The 14,348-nt window shown below is 39.3% G+C and overlaps 2 protein-coding genes across 5 annotated transcripts in view; both read left to right on the top strand.

Moving 5' to 3' along the window:
• Positions 1-2,255: 2,255 nt before the first annotated feature.
• On the top strand, positions 2,256-9,373 carry LOC145479641 (G-protein coupled receptor GRL101-like). Of its 2 annotated transcripts, XM_081458055.1 has the most exons (4): positions 2,256-3,794; positions 5,713-5,778; positions 7,739-7,807; positions 8,774-9,373. In XM_081458055.1, exon 1 carries the CDS (start codon positions 2,266-2,268, stop codon positions 3,313-3,315), a length of 1,050 nt encoding a protein of 349 aa, XP_081314181.1. In that variant the 5' UTR covers positions 2,256-2,265; the 3' UTR covers positions 3,316-3,794; positions 5,713-5,778; positions 7,739-7,807; positions 8,774-9,373. The 2 variants fall into 2 exon arrangements, with proteins under 2 accessions (XP_081314181.1, XP_081314180.1); XM_081458054.1 differs by lacking the exon at positions 8,774-9,373 and having other exon boundaries at positions 7,739-8,157.
• Positions 9,374-14,139: 4,766 nt separating this feature from the next.
• The window catches only part of LOC145479645 (uncharacterized), a 7,804-nt gene continuing 7,595 nt past the window's right edge, over positions 14,140-14,348 (top strand). For 2 of the 3 annotated variants that reach the window (XM_081458058.1, XM_081458057.1), the window contains exon 1: positions 14,140-14,348. This exon is cut by the window's right edge and continues 379 nt beyond it. The gene's annotated coding sequence lies outside the window, so the exon portion shown is untranslated. The other variant, XM_081458059.1, reaches the window with a different exon arrangement.

Genomic DNA, 14,348 nt, shown 5'->3' with positions numbered 1-14,348 from the left:
TAAGTCAGCGTTTCCTGCATTACTTTTTTCTATTTTTATACTCATTCTTATATTTCAAATCCATAATAATAACTGGAATCCAAAACGTTTTTGAAAGCCATTGCGAGGAACTTGAACTGCGGAAAAATCCGTCCCTCAAAAACACTCCTTTCCAAATCAAACATAATGTAGGACCTTATTCGTAATAGTTACCACTAAACAGTGTTTACGTTTTCGCGTTATTCGGAAGTTTTGGAGAGACAATCAATTTGAAATAGTATTGGATAATTTAAGTCCTAAGACGGCAAAAAGCAGGTCGTTACCGGACCTTAAAACCAAGAAATTAAAAAAAAGAAAATGATGAGCGCTGGTACACAACTGCAAGTTTCAATTGAATTCAGTCAGCGCGATTTTGGCAAAGGGTAAAATTTCATACAACGTAAAGAAATGACTGAAATAAATGGAAATCGTTACAGTATCTAGAGGAAATTTTATTAGAATTTGACTAATGCAATGGCCACTTCCCTCTTTGAGAGGTGAATCACGGTAGCTGTATTTATCCAAACAAATAACCAGTCGAAGATGATGAATACCACAACCGTGGTTCCCTGCAGGCGCATCTCGTGAAGGAATTATAGTAATGCCCTTCGATTTCAATAGGTGATAGTTGATTTGGCTGAAAATCTGATTGCTAATCTCAATCTGCTGTCAACTTTGTCACTGTCTTTATTTGATTCCTACAGCCGTTTGAACAACAATGGCGTACTCCGTGTTACCACTGACAACTTTGATGACCTCCCGGATTTGCGATTTCTGTAAGTATAAATAAAAATCTAACGGTTCATTGTTACTCAATGTACATTGTGTTATATCGTAACAATGCATGTATTATAATACATCATCTCTATTTATCTTATTTACTTTCCCAAACTTTTATATTTGTACTTCAGTCGAAGGTAGAAGTGCGACGTCTGAATATGGTGGGGCAATATGGGTTCAATTTCCCTTGTTCTGTCAGCATCTGGTTTAATTACTAGTCACGTGCTCAGTGGAACACAAATAAGTTAATGGTACTCGTATGAGAACTGAGCCCGATAGTTTCAGTTCTTCGACCTGCATGGTACTTTTTCCGCATCTTTTAAAAACGCAGATTTTAAATCTCAAAGCTGATAAAACTGAAATGACGATAACAAGCATGTCTTTGAAGCAACTCAGTTGTCACACCTTGGAGATGGGTCCTTTCTGATATTTGGCTTGGTTGACTTCGCTATCTATTTAGTTACCACAGTAATAAACAATTGATTCATGCTTTAGCTATTATATGCATTTAGAAGTTTACAGGTTACGACGACCACTCGCTCGAGAAAAAAAAATCTCTGGCGAAATTTTGCTCAGACACGCTATCAACATGCGTCATTGGATTAAGAAGTACGCTTACGTATACTGAGTTTTAGCGCGGCTATTCTTCCTATGCTCTTATTATCAACGGTTAGGAATTGAAAGCTCGCCTGTTACTCCTGTAAAAACTGATTGCAATAGTCTTTGATGATCTTTGATGCAATGGAGGTTTTATTCCTTAAAAGAAACCATAGAGTTCGAATTTAATTAGGCAACGTCGTGTTGTTATTCTAATGTGCGGTAACACGGGGTCTAATACTTGTAATGATATGTGACTCTATATTTGCAGATTCATGCATGATAATATGATGAATGAACTTCCCAATGGCTTCTTCAGAAATATGAAGTACCTGATAAGGGTGTAAGTAGGGCGTACATGTTTCGAATCAATAGGTATAAACCTTATTTTCCACTTTTTCTGACCTCCCTTACTCTTAAGTATTAATTTAGGCAAAGGTATTGACAGGAGGAAACTTGTTTTGCTGTCCATCAATAACTGGCCAGGTTATGAGTATCAATAAACCCTTTCTATATTCTGCTGAATGGCTTGGTTATTGACCTTACTTAACGCTTTTAGCTGTTTCTGCTGTGGAGCAGAGGGTCTCTGTGCTAATTTATCTGTTTGCTGAAAAGGCGACTATTAACTCCCTTTCTATTTTAATAATTCTAAGTCATCTTTTAACATGTCAATAGTTTGTTAACGTTACCCGACGGTTCCACGAAAGTTACAATTATACCTTGACAGGATTTTTGATCAAACGGGGTGTTTTCAAGGTAGTTTTTGGTATGGACGAGCCCTCATGGTTTACATAAAGAGAAAGGTCCGTCAAGAATGTTTCAGCTTTTTTGCATCGGTTTATTGTGTTTATTGTCGTACACTGGCACTTAATGTCTCTATTTTATGTGCTCTGTAGGACGCTGGACACCAACATGATGTGTTGTCACTTGAAGAAAGAAGATGCCGATTGCATTTCTACCATCGTCGAAAACTTCGCTAGTTGCGAAAAAATGTTAAGGAACCCAGCCCCACGCAATAGCATCTGGGCCATTGGAGTCCTTTCGCTGCTCGGTGCTGTGTGTGTGCTTGTCTTGCGCCATTTTGTTAAAGAGAGAAATATGGTCCAAGCCATCATGTTGATGCACTTGGCAATGGCGGATGGCTTGATGGGTGTGTACTTAATCACCATAGCAGTCATAGACAGCCTGTGGTCAGGAGATTATTATTTGCACGACTTCCAGTGGCGATTCGGTTTACCATGTCAGATCACAGGAGCAATATCAGTGTTATCCAGCGAGGTTTCTGCAATGTTGCTCACTCTGATATCTGCTGATAGGCTGAAAAATATCGTATTCCCTTACCGCGGAAGAAGCTTGACCCGCCGAAAGGCACACATTTTGTGTGTGGTTGTATGGGTTATTGGCTTTATCATAGCATTCCTTCCCATAAGTGGTATCCACTATTTCAATGATCCTCTTGGCCGACCGGCATACTACAGCAGGTCAGTCGTGTGCCTTCCTCTTCAGCTTTCTGCTAGATTTCCACCTGGATGGGAATATTCACTCGCCATTTTTGTTGGATTAAATTTCCTTCTCATCATCTTTATGATTGTTGCATATGTAGCAATCTTCCTAAAAAGCTGCCTCTCTAATCGGCGCCTCGCACACCAAGGAACCAGCAGAGAGATCAAGGCTAGGGCCAAATCATCCACTGCCAAAAGGGAAACAGCTCTTGCAAAGAGGTTTGCCTTTATCATTTTCACGGACTGCGCCTGTTGGTTGCCGATCATAGTGATTGGTATCAAGTTCTTGGTGGAGAAGGATTTCTACCCCTCAGACGACCTCCCTGTTTGGATGGCCGTCTTCGTCCTGCCAATCAATTCAGCCCTGAATCCGATCATATACACATTATCAACCCCTAAGGTGCGAAATAACACTTAGGTCACTAAGGTGACTTAACACTTATAGATGATTAGATAATCCCGGATACTTTACTGCTGAACATGATTTTCAATCACAGCCCTAGCTTCTATGTGCTCATATCTTACCACATAGTGTCGTAACATCACTGCATTCATTAAAAAGCAATAGAGCTACTTTGATGATGAAGAATATTACTACAACTATTAACGAGCCATAGCTTTGGACCAACGAGGAATTAACTTTAAGTGACTACAGTTTGAGCTTAGAAGCTACAGACTCATACATGCCCCGCTATATTTAAACTGTTTGTAATGGATCTGTGATATTCCCAAATACGGTACTGATTGTACGGTTTTTAACTTTTTCAACACAACTTTAGATAAACATTTCTTAAACATCCCCACAGGTGCAAGACTTCATCATACCCAAGCTGCGAAAGGTGATAAATTTTCTGCGCGCCAGGTTTACATGGGGACAGAATCAACACAACCAACAAGGTAGATAGAGTCTTGCATTTTGTAATTTTAAATCCACAGTTTTACAATCTACAGTCGAACCTCCCGTAAGCAACCACCCAAAATGTCAGGCTTAGGTGGTCGCTTTCAGGAGGTGGTCGCTTACGAGAGATTAGACCCTATTGGGTCAAAAATTTTGCTCATTAGCAAATGGTACTTTTAAGACATTTTATGTCGTCTATTTTAAGACTGCTAGTGTGCAGTGTGTACATGTGCATTTCGTCTTCGAAGTTTTAAAAGCTTTATTCATTTGAAATGTCACAAAACAAAACAAAACAAAGCAAAAAATCCTGCACATACCATTAAGAAATTTCTGTCTCTTGTACCACCCAGAAAAGCAATAATGTTACCACAGGCTTATTATCCAATTTTCGTTCTATTATCTGTCAAGTGGTCGCTTACGGGAGAGTAAACACAAAAGAAAATTTCAAACCTTTAGCTCTAAAAGTGGTCACGGTCGCTTACGAGAGGTGGTCGCTTAAGGCTGGTTTTCACTAGCGACGGAGTCGTAGTCGGAGTCATAATCAGAAGCGTAGAGTGATACGATCTAGTGAAAATCAAACCGACGGAGTCGGAAGTAGAACACCCATTCCGCTTATGACTCCGTCGCTTACGATCTAGTGAAAACTAGATTGTCGGAGTCGGAAGCAGAAGCGGAAGAATAAACCAATTACAATGCTCCATTCTGGGCCTTGTGATTGGTTGGTTCTTCCACTTCTGCTTCCTACTCCGACAATCTAGTTTTTACTGGATCATAAGCGACAGAGTCATAAACGGAATCGGAAGAAATGGAAACGTTCTGATTCTTCCGACTCCGATTCCGTCGAGCTTATGACTCCGCTTATGACTCCAACTTTCGATTTCCACCAGGTCATAAGCGCTCTTACGTCTCCGACTACGACTCCGACTCCGACTCCGACTCCGACTCCGACTCCGACTCCGACTCCGTGGCTAATGAAAGCCAGCCTTTACAAGAGGTTCCAAATATAGTGTTTTGACTTTGAACCTTTTAGTATTTTGGAAAACTGGTCGCTAAGGAGAGGTGATCGCTTACAAGAGGTGGTCGCAACCAGAGGTTCCACTCTAGTTGAATAAGGGTTAGGTTAAAGACTTAACTGGCTCCCTAGAGTAATCGTTTTGCTACTGTTCTGTCTTGAAGGGTGGTTTTTGCGTTCCTTTTTCCTTCCAGTTTACTCAGATCAACCAAAAATTAATAAGTAATGATAATATAGGGTTTACAATTATCTCTGTTAAAATAATGGCTTAAAATATATCAACAGAACATCGACCAAGTCACATAAGATTTTGCACACGACAAAAGTTGGGCTTATACAGGCAGTTTTTACGTTGTTGGAAATTTGAGGAAAAAAAAAACACACTAGTCCAACTTTCCTGAAAGTTCATGGAAAAGCAACACGGGAAAATGTACTATCAGTTTTAAGCTTTTTTGTGGTCTTGTAGTTGTACACCCCTACGAGTTTTGCTTGTACGTTCGAGTGCTTTACTGTGATTATCTATTCTATCAGTCCCTAGGTGGCACACAAGGCGGGCAACTACTAGAGAGCCTCCTGGCAACTCTTTTTTCCTAGTTACACATTCCTTTCCTTTTCTGCCATTCATCACCAAGATGTTGCTGATCTTCCACCACTTGTCCTGCATGTACCCTTTGGAAGCCACGTCAATACTTTTCTAGAATTCCAAAATGTACCTTCATTTGCTTCAATGACCGCATCCCATCGTGGCTTCCACCTGGCTTCCACCACCGGAGATCATATTACATGCATATTCCTCTTAAGGGGTATTGGTCTCCGCTGCTACTGCTAGAAATTTACAGAAAAGTACAAGTCGGAACCTCAAATTATTGTTAATTAATCACTTCTTTTTGTATTTGCTCGTTTAGATCAGAGAGAAGGAGATCATGAAAATGTGGAAATGGTAGTGATTCATCCCCGGGATCGAGCACAAGGTAATTTGTACTACCTGTTTAAAATTTGAACCCGATTGTAAGCTCTTTCCTGATTTATGGTCATATTAGAACGGCAGACAGAACTCATGAGACAGTTTTGTAACAAATTTTTTATTTTATATGAAACACTCGAAAGTACTGGTGAAATCAAAGTGATGATGAAATTTTTCATGTGCTTGCACAATTTCTTTGAAATTTGATATTTATTTTCTCGAGTTCTAATGAGAAATTGTTTTTGGTGTTATTTCAGGCACCTATTAATATCTTAAGCTTTTAGAAAAAGTAAAAAGAACTGTGACGAACTTAAAATTATTCTGGTACCAGTTTTTCTTCACAAAAAAAAATGAAATTGCTCGATTTCATATCGGATTTCGTTTTTATTTCTTTTCTTTACTTTTGGAATCGGAAATGGCTTCGTATTATCGAACGCAGGCAATCTTAGGCAATCTTATACATAAGTTCGTTTCACAACAACTCTCCTGGGATTCGGACTCGCTTAGCAGTTTGGCCTGCAGCGACCTTGCTGCTCTCCGATCGTCACCCCATAATGATAAAATCTTATTGCCGTCTCTTGAAATTTGTCTTCGTACGTTTTGGCCTACCGGATTTAATACGGCGCTGCACAAAACACCTTAACCCGTTCCTTTCCAACGTCAAATGTATACGAGCAAAACCAACAACATGAAATCAAAGAAAATTGAAATTGTACCCCTCCCAAGTTCACGAACAACAAAACTAAACATGTACAGCCAGAAAACCGCCTAATTGCAACAATAAAACAAAAAACAAATTTACGTTGTTTACAGTTGATCTCGAAAGAAAAAATGATAATACTAATTGTAAACTGGTGATATATAATGATTTTTCATGAATTATATCATGAATTATAATCCATCAAACATTTTCGCTTAAACGCGATTGTTCTAAACGCGTCACCTGACTGAATATGCGCCAGCTAAAACTAGGGAATATCCGAGTGATATTCCCTAATTTTTAAAACGCGCGCGCTGGGAAAAATGTTTGAAGGAAAATAAACACAATAACCTCCAATGACTTTAAAAATATGCTCGGATATTTGTCCTTAGACATTATCTGTTCCTTGAAACTCAAAGTTTCGCTTCTCGGAACAGGAATGTCCGCGGACAAATATCCAAGCATTATTTTCACGCCAAATGGAGGCTATTATTTATATAACTAACAAAAAAATCTTCGAACGTCGGTATTAATCGTGTACATCACTGACATCACTCAGGTTTTATATGTATTAGAGTATAAAAAAAGTATTAAAAGACCTCACCCCTCGGTAATTATCTTACTTAACATGCAATGGTTAACTTTTGTAAATAAATCGGAGTAAATTATTGAAAATAAAGCATGTTTTAATATTTAAATAAATAATAAAACGTTTGAGTTTACAAAACATGTTTCGATTCGAGAGAAACTTCTCCCATCGTCAGGTAATCCAAGTACAAAGCGATGGAAGCTGAATTCATAATAAGTAGAAAATGCTAATTGTGATAAATAATAACAACAGAATGAAGCAAAACGTGAAAGTGCGAGAATTAAAGAAATAATTTTAGATTAACATGGTGTACTTAAGATAAAAGAGGCTACTCATATTCAGAGAGAAAAACCCTCTTTGAATCAACAATTACACCATGTTAATCTAAAATTATCTCTTTAATTCTCACACTTTCACGTTTTGTCTTACTATTTATCACAATTAGCAGTTTCTGCTTATCATAAATTCAGCTCCATCGCTTTGTACTTGGATTAACTGAGGATGACAGAAGTTTCTGTCGAAACACGTTTTGTAAACTCAAACGTTTTGTCGTTTTCTTAAAATTCTTTACTTGTCTGCCACTCTGATCAAGAGTCTTTAAATAATATTTAATATGCCAGATTAAAAAAAATACCAACCAAGGTAAATCAATACTTGCCTGTTCGTTCGCTCGTTTAGACCGAGGAGAAGGAGGAAATCGTGAAATGGTGGAAATGGAGGTTCCTGATGTCCAGGTTCCGGAACAAGGTAATTTGTACTTTCTTTTTAAAAACTGAATCTGAGTGTGTGCTTTTCTAAAAACAAAAAACGAAACAAAACAAAGCAAAACACAGCAAACGGAAGAAACACAACAAAACGAAGCAATGCAAGGAAACAAAGATGAGAGCAGAAGAGCAAGACCAGGCTGCTGTCAATTTCATGTCTATTATATTTTGTTGCGTTTTTAGCATGAATTTGTTGTGTTAAGGAAGTTCGACAGGAGCTGTGAGCACACGCATGTGTTCCGCCCAGGCTATCAGCAGCCTGGGACTTTGAAAATTAGAAATACGCATTGAAGAAAACAGCTGACAATAAACGTAGCGCTAGAGATAGAGGGAACCATCTTGTATGTGCGAGCTCATATGCTCATGTTTACTTAAGAAGGTGAAGAGACAAGCTGAGTGTTCTTGCTACCTCAGTAAATTTTTTTATTTAAAAAGTGCATGATATGTCCTTTTTTCACTTGTTTGATTGAATCTACATGAGATCGTACGTATCTTAACGGAGAAATTACGCGACAATTACGCGAGTGTCAAATTTCTTTGTATTTCACTCACTTTTTTCGTTGTTTGGTTCAAAATTAAAGATATGTGCCAAGTTTCAACCCATTGCGGTTTCTAACCCAACCGGAAGTAGATTTCACGTTTCAGACGGCTGAAGCGCGGTGAAAAAAAACAAAACGATATCCTTTTTTTCCGATTTCCATACCGTGATCTCGAGAAGATCCAATCAATTGAATATATATCTGTCATATACACTCCAAGCGATTTAATGAATGTTTAGAATGTTATCTTTCAAATACTGAGAAAGCAAGAAAGTCAATTTTTGGAAGGTTTGACAGAAGCAAGGTCAAAAATTTAATAAATCTTCACCGTGAAGCATGAAAGCTTCAGACTCAGTCGTATAGAAAAAAAGTGTGAAGATGGTTATTTTTTTGTGGTTTGTATTTTAAAGCAGAACAAGAGGAAGGAGTGGCTGGGACTCTACACGTGGTTGTCGTGGAAGGTAATTATTGTGCCACTTGGCGAGCCTTCTGCCAACTCTTTCATCCCCTCCCCTCGCTCCTGTCTGTTTCTGTCGATCTTCACCAAGTTTTTCTTCGTCCTCTGACACTTTTCCTACCCCCCTGGAAGCCGCGTAAATATCATTCTGGCCGGGATTGTAAATTGTCTTTACGTTCCAAAATACCACTTTCATCTGCTTCATGGGATGCGTGGCTTTTTCGCCGTTGCTTTCACCTGGCTCTGACCAGCCGTGTTCACACTACATGTCATATATCACACATGCACGAAAGACAGTGTTTCATCGGGATATATCTTCTCAATCGAGACAAAAACAAAGGAGTAAGCGAAGAAGTCAAATCGTCAAAATCTGTGTTAATTAAGACCGGACATCCAAACATCCTTCAAGGTTGTGATTTCCTTTATTTCAAACTTGATGAATTATTAATGAGTTTCAGAAATATAGTTCTTTTGTGAGGTGTTCGTCCTTTTTGCATCCTTCAAAAAGGTGGTCAAACGCGTTGTAGTCTCGTCCACATATGAACCCCCAATTATTGTTAATAAATTACTTCTTGGTTTGTTAGCGCGTCAAGATAAGGGAGAGGCAGACCATTAAAACGTGGAAATGACAGTGCTTAATGTTCAAGATCCAGAACAAGGCACTTTGTATTTTCTGTTTAATTACGGAGTTCATGGGTAGGCCCTTTCCCATTATATTAAAAGCAGAAGCACAACTTATAACGAAACAATGCAGGAAAATTAACTGCTGGGTTGTATTGAAGTTTCAGGTCCACCGTTAGTGCCAAGAGAAGCAGGTAAAAATTAATAACGTGTTATTCACGGGCTATATCTTGTCCTAATACTATAATATTTATAATGATGGTAAAATACTTGTATCCTAGTTCAAAGGCGATAACATAAAAAATTAAGATTTCGCACCAGCCCTGACACTAAGATTAATATAGGTCCGCAATGCGTACTTGTGGGCTTATGCTTAGTTTTGTTCTATTCGGTTGGAGTTTGTTTCTAAAAGTCAGTATCTAGGAGTTGAATTGCTATAAGTGAGAAGGCGATCACCGCAAAGGTAAAAGTGTTACTTTGAAACGAGAGACAACTGGAGAAAGCTTGTGGCCCCTTGGTCGCTTCCTAGAGGTAAAACGAAACAAGAGAGACGGCTCTTGTGAGGAGAGTCAGACGCTGAAAACCAAGTCCGCGGTCCTGAAACGTCCCATCGACAAGATCGTTCTTCTAGAGGCTCCTAGACTCCACGAGAGCAGCTAAACATTGTTGATCTTACTGTCGTCGATTGACTGCGAGCAGTCTCTCTTTTGTTCGGAAATCTGCGGGGAATGAATAATCGCTGATCATGAAAATAGTGAGATCTATACCTCAAACGTTGATATTTACGCATGTACACATGTATGTATTTTAAAATGCCCAAGTTCTCGGTATTTATCTCTTACTAAACATGCAATGGTTAATCTTGGTAAATAAATTGGTGTAACTTGTTGGAAATATGGCATGTTTCGTACTGAATTAACTCAGTCAAATTTAATCTAACAGTTAACAAATAACACCAACCAAGCTAAACCAATCTAAAAATGCTAAAATTGCAGTCTAGGATGGACATCAGTAGTATACATTGGACGTTGTGTTTGACACGGACTCTTCTAAAACGTTAAAGCAAAGTTTATATACCTCTTACTAACTGAGTTCGAGGGCCGTACTGTAAGTTACGGACCAGGTTTTTTTCCCATCGATTTATGGCCCAAGCGCGAAACGCGCGGGCCATAAATCGAAGTGGAAAAACTAGGACCCGTAACTTACCGTACGGACCGAGAAAACGAGGTTAGTAGGATATATATTATTTATTTTTTTCTCAAGCATCTGAGCGGCCCGGAATCCTAAATCCTCGAATTTGATTGGCTAATCATACGCACGTGACCGGTCCAGCTTTTTTACGATACGGCCCACGGGCCAGATTTTTTTCCCCGCTGCCTAAATTTCGCTCCTAAAAGTTAGCGGCAATCGTCAATCTTTTGCCTTCTTTTACACATCCATCGACGATTAGTCAACACAAGTTTATCTCTGTTCACTTTAAAATGGCGAGGAAAGTCACTGTAAGTAAATTCAATCGAGTGTTTTGAAGTTGTGAGAGTTTACTTGGTTGTTTGTAGCTTGGCGCTGTAATGGCGCGTAATCCTGTGTTTCTCTCGCCGTAAAATTTGAGTCAATTTCAGACGAGTTTACCTCTCTGATCGTTGCTGTATGGAATACACTTAACGAATTTCTACGCTTTCTGCTATTCAATTAACGATAGTAAAGTCTGATTTCAAGTGATTTTAAAAGCGACGATTGACAGAAATTGTTTTTGTTGTAAAACTTCAAACTTCGCACGAAATTTCACACCGCAAAAACACTTTTGGAGAACTTAACTGGTGAAATAAATGCAACTAACATAAAATAGTTCGAAAAAAATCTGTTCTTCAATACATCTTTCTTTGTCTACCATCTGATTTACTCGCTCGTCGCCAAGATGTTTTACAATTCGTTAGTAGACGGCGCGCAAGCCGATTCATTGACAAGAGCTGTGTAAACAAACCCATTTGTAATCTGTAAAACCAATTTACTGCAGGAAAAAAACTAAACATGTTATTTGCCGGCTTAGGGTCGGTCCGTATAGTGAAAAACTGTGACCGAGGGCTTGAAAATGCTGCCCGAGGCCTGCAGCCTCGGGCAGCATTTTTAAGAGGTCCTGCGCCTAAGAAACGACCGATGATTTCCGGCTAAAAAATAAAATCGGCCGATTTTTATCTCCCAAGCAGAGGTTACCGAATACTATTTAAAAATGAATTTCTTTTGTTTCAGTTTCGCTTTAAACCAAAAATATCGAGCCACAAACTTTTTCCGTCTGATAGCAGCAAAATCAGGCCGAAAATAAGCCCCCACAAAAAACTGTTCAGAAATTACTATCGCAACGCAAAATAATGAGAAAACTACACAGTGTTGAAGAAAAAGGCCTTTTAATGCAATATCATTCGATAAACATCAAAAAACTGCCGAAGCGATTAACAAATAAAGTTTCAAATAATGCATACTAAATTAGATGGAGTGTTGGAACTGATTTTAAAATAATTATTTCTCAAAAGTTCAACGCTTTTGAAAGCAATCACAGTGATGAATTGGAGGGATATACATCACGTTTCTGGAAAAACATTTTTCGGCCAAAGTATATTGAGTTTGTACAAGGCGTTCAAAGTTACCGTGTTTACCGTTATCCTGCTACTTTGGCGAAACACTTCTCTTTTGCCAATACGACCGTGGATAGCGTGGTAAACGCCACTTTAAACCTTGCTAGGCATTCAAAGACCATCCTGAGTAGAAGAACGTAGAATTAAAAGAGAAAGGAAGATGAAAAATACGCAGAAAAAGAGAATAACTCGAAATTACCATCTGCCAACGAAAGTTGAATCTGGAAAATGTCGTGGCGCGGCTTCAAACTTTTGACACACCTCGAAAGCAAAACGAGTCAATTTAAAATCGTTTTTAAGTGACTCTTTAGTCGTTAGTAGGTTTTAATACACAACTTCAGAAGCAAAAAAAGTTTTAAATTCTTACTTGCTGAAAAAGTTAAGACCACTTGGCGATAAATCACGAAACATTTTGGAAACAAAAACAGCTTTAAATTTTAGCAGACCGTATAGTAGAATACGGCCCGCTAAATTGACCAATCACAGCGGGCGTACTAACTGAGAGCTACTTATACAAAGCTACTTATACAAAGACGTTTCGACCGAACAACGTTCGATCTTCGTCCGTTTAAAAAGCCAACTGAAGTTACTGGCTATGTAAGAGTTCACAGTTCTGCTCGTGCTACGAAATGCCGGCGAAATGTAACGAGCGAACGCTGCGCGACATACCAAATCATGAGAGTGACTATTTGGAATGGCGATATGTTCGTTGCCCGTATTTCGGTCTTCTTTAAGAATCCCAGGCCTCGAGAAAAGTATGTTATGGTAATCGCGAACCTTGTCCACAGCAGTGGCGTGAACAAGGCCAAACTGATTGGCGTGTTGTGCAACCTTAGGAGTTACCGTCTCCAACTCGAACCGTCCTCTTGTGTTGTCTTAATCGCGTTGCCAAGGCTCAGTCTGTTTGTCCATAATAAAAGAAATCACAGTCAAGCCCAACCGATTTTTGTAAGCCACATCTCTTGACTGTGGAGTAGGGTCCTTGGCCCATGGGAAGCGAGCGCGTAAAACATTAACAGGTTTGAACCCTACTTTAACGTTGCTGTTGCGTAACATTCGTGAGATTTTCTCAGAGACGCCTCGACATTTGAAATGACCACTAAATTGCTCTAGGTGATATATGTGCTAGCGTCGGAGCTGTCGTTGTTGGTAGAAGCGTCGCGAGACAGTTTGCCGTAAGATTTGCAATTTTTGATGAACCGTAAAGGGTAGTTTTTTTCTCTTGGGGGCATGTTTCTTCTCTCTGGATCGTTCTGATTCTGTCGATGGTATTTGTCGAGCCCTATTAATGAGTGTATCCATAACTGATCTTTTGTGTTGCACTGGGTGATAGGAGTTGTAGTCGAGGTATCTGTCTGTGTGTGTTGGTTTTCTGTATACACTCAGTTGTATCTCTCCATACACCCTGGTGGTTGTAGAGTCCAGCAAAAAAAGCCTGTCGTCTTCCTCAACCTCCTTAGTAAACTGGATGTTTGGGTTGACAGAGTTCAGATGGTTACGAAACTCTTCAACGTAGTCTTTCTTTAAGCAGGTATGGGTATCATCCACGCACCACCTGTACCGTCATCGTGGAAAATGAGCGTCGGTAGAAATTGCCTTTTCCTCAGTCCGTAAACTCCACTACCAGGTTAGCGATCGCCGTGTGGCACTTACAGGAGACCCCATGGCACAGTCTAACGTTTGCGGGTAATGATCTTGTTCGCAACTGAAATAGCTGTTCTTTAAGACAAACTGAAACAACTTCATGATGTTCATCGCTAGAAAAGTCGAATCAAAGTGGGCGGAGATCATTTGTGACCCACTGGACCGGATAGATAGAATAACATTGTATTTCAGCATACACAGTTAGTCAGCTCAAATATGTCTGAGTGTCGCGTTCATATGCTGTGAATTCTCCCGCGAGTAAGAAAATTCTCCCTTTTCTGTTGCTAAACACGGGATTGGAATATAAAAGCAGAGGTCATTTAACATATTTTACCGCGTGACTCTCCAGTTAAATTTCAAAAGTCCGCCAAAATTTAAGCAAAATAGACCCCCAAATTAGGAAATTTGCTGCGACTTAGTCTTTATGGGCTTGAAGGAAGGCCTGGTCAATGAATTATAAAAATTGTGGCCTCGATCAGTTTAAAAACAACGAATTCGGCGAGGTTTTACATGGGTATCCTATCCTCTAATGGCGTAAATTGGATGAGGAAAACCAAGCCCAGCTTTGAGTAGGTGTTGTCATCATTCAATAAAGGACTAACTTTCTCTTTGTACCCAACCGTGTCCATGACA

Source organism: Orbicella franksi, chromosome 2 (assembly GCF_964199315.1).
Source record: "Orbicella franksi chromosome 2, jaOrbFran1.1, whole genome shotgun sequence".
Lineage (NCBI taxonomy): Eukaryota > Metazoa > Cnidaria > Anthozoa > Scleractinia > Merulinidae > Orbicella > Orbicella franksi.
The sequence above is the reverse complement of the archived record's forward strand: the minus strand, read 5'-3'. Positions and strand labels throughout refer to the sequence as shown.

What these genes read in the sequence shown, in the direction of transcription:
- LOC145479641 (XM_081458055.1), top strand. Translation starts at nt 2,266, where the DNA reads ATGTCTCTATTTTATGTGCTCTGTAGGACGCTGGACACCAACATGATG.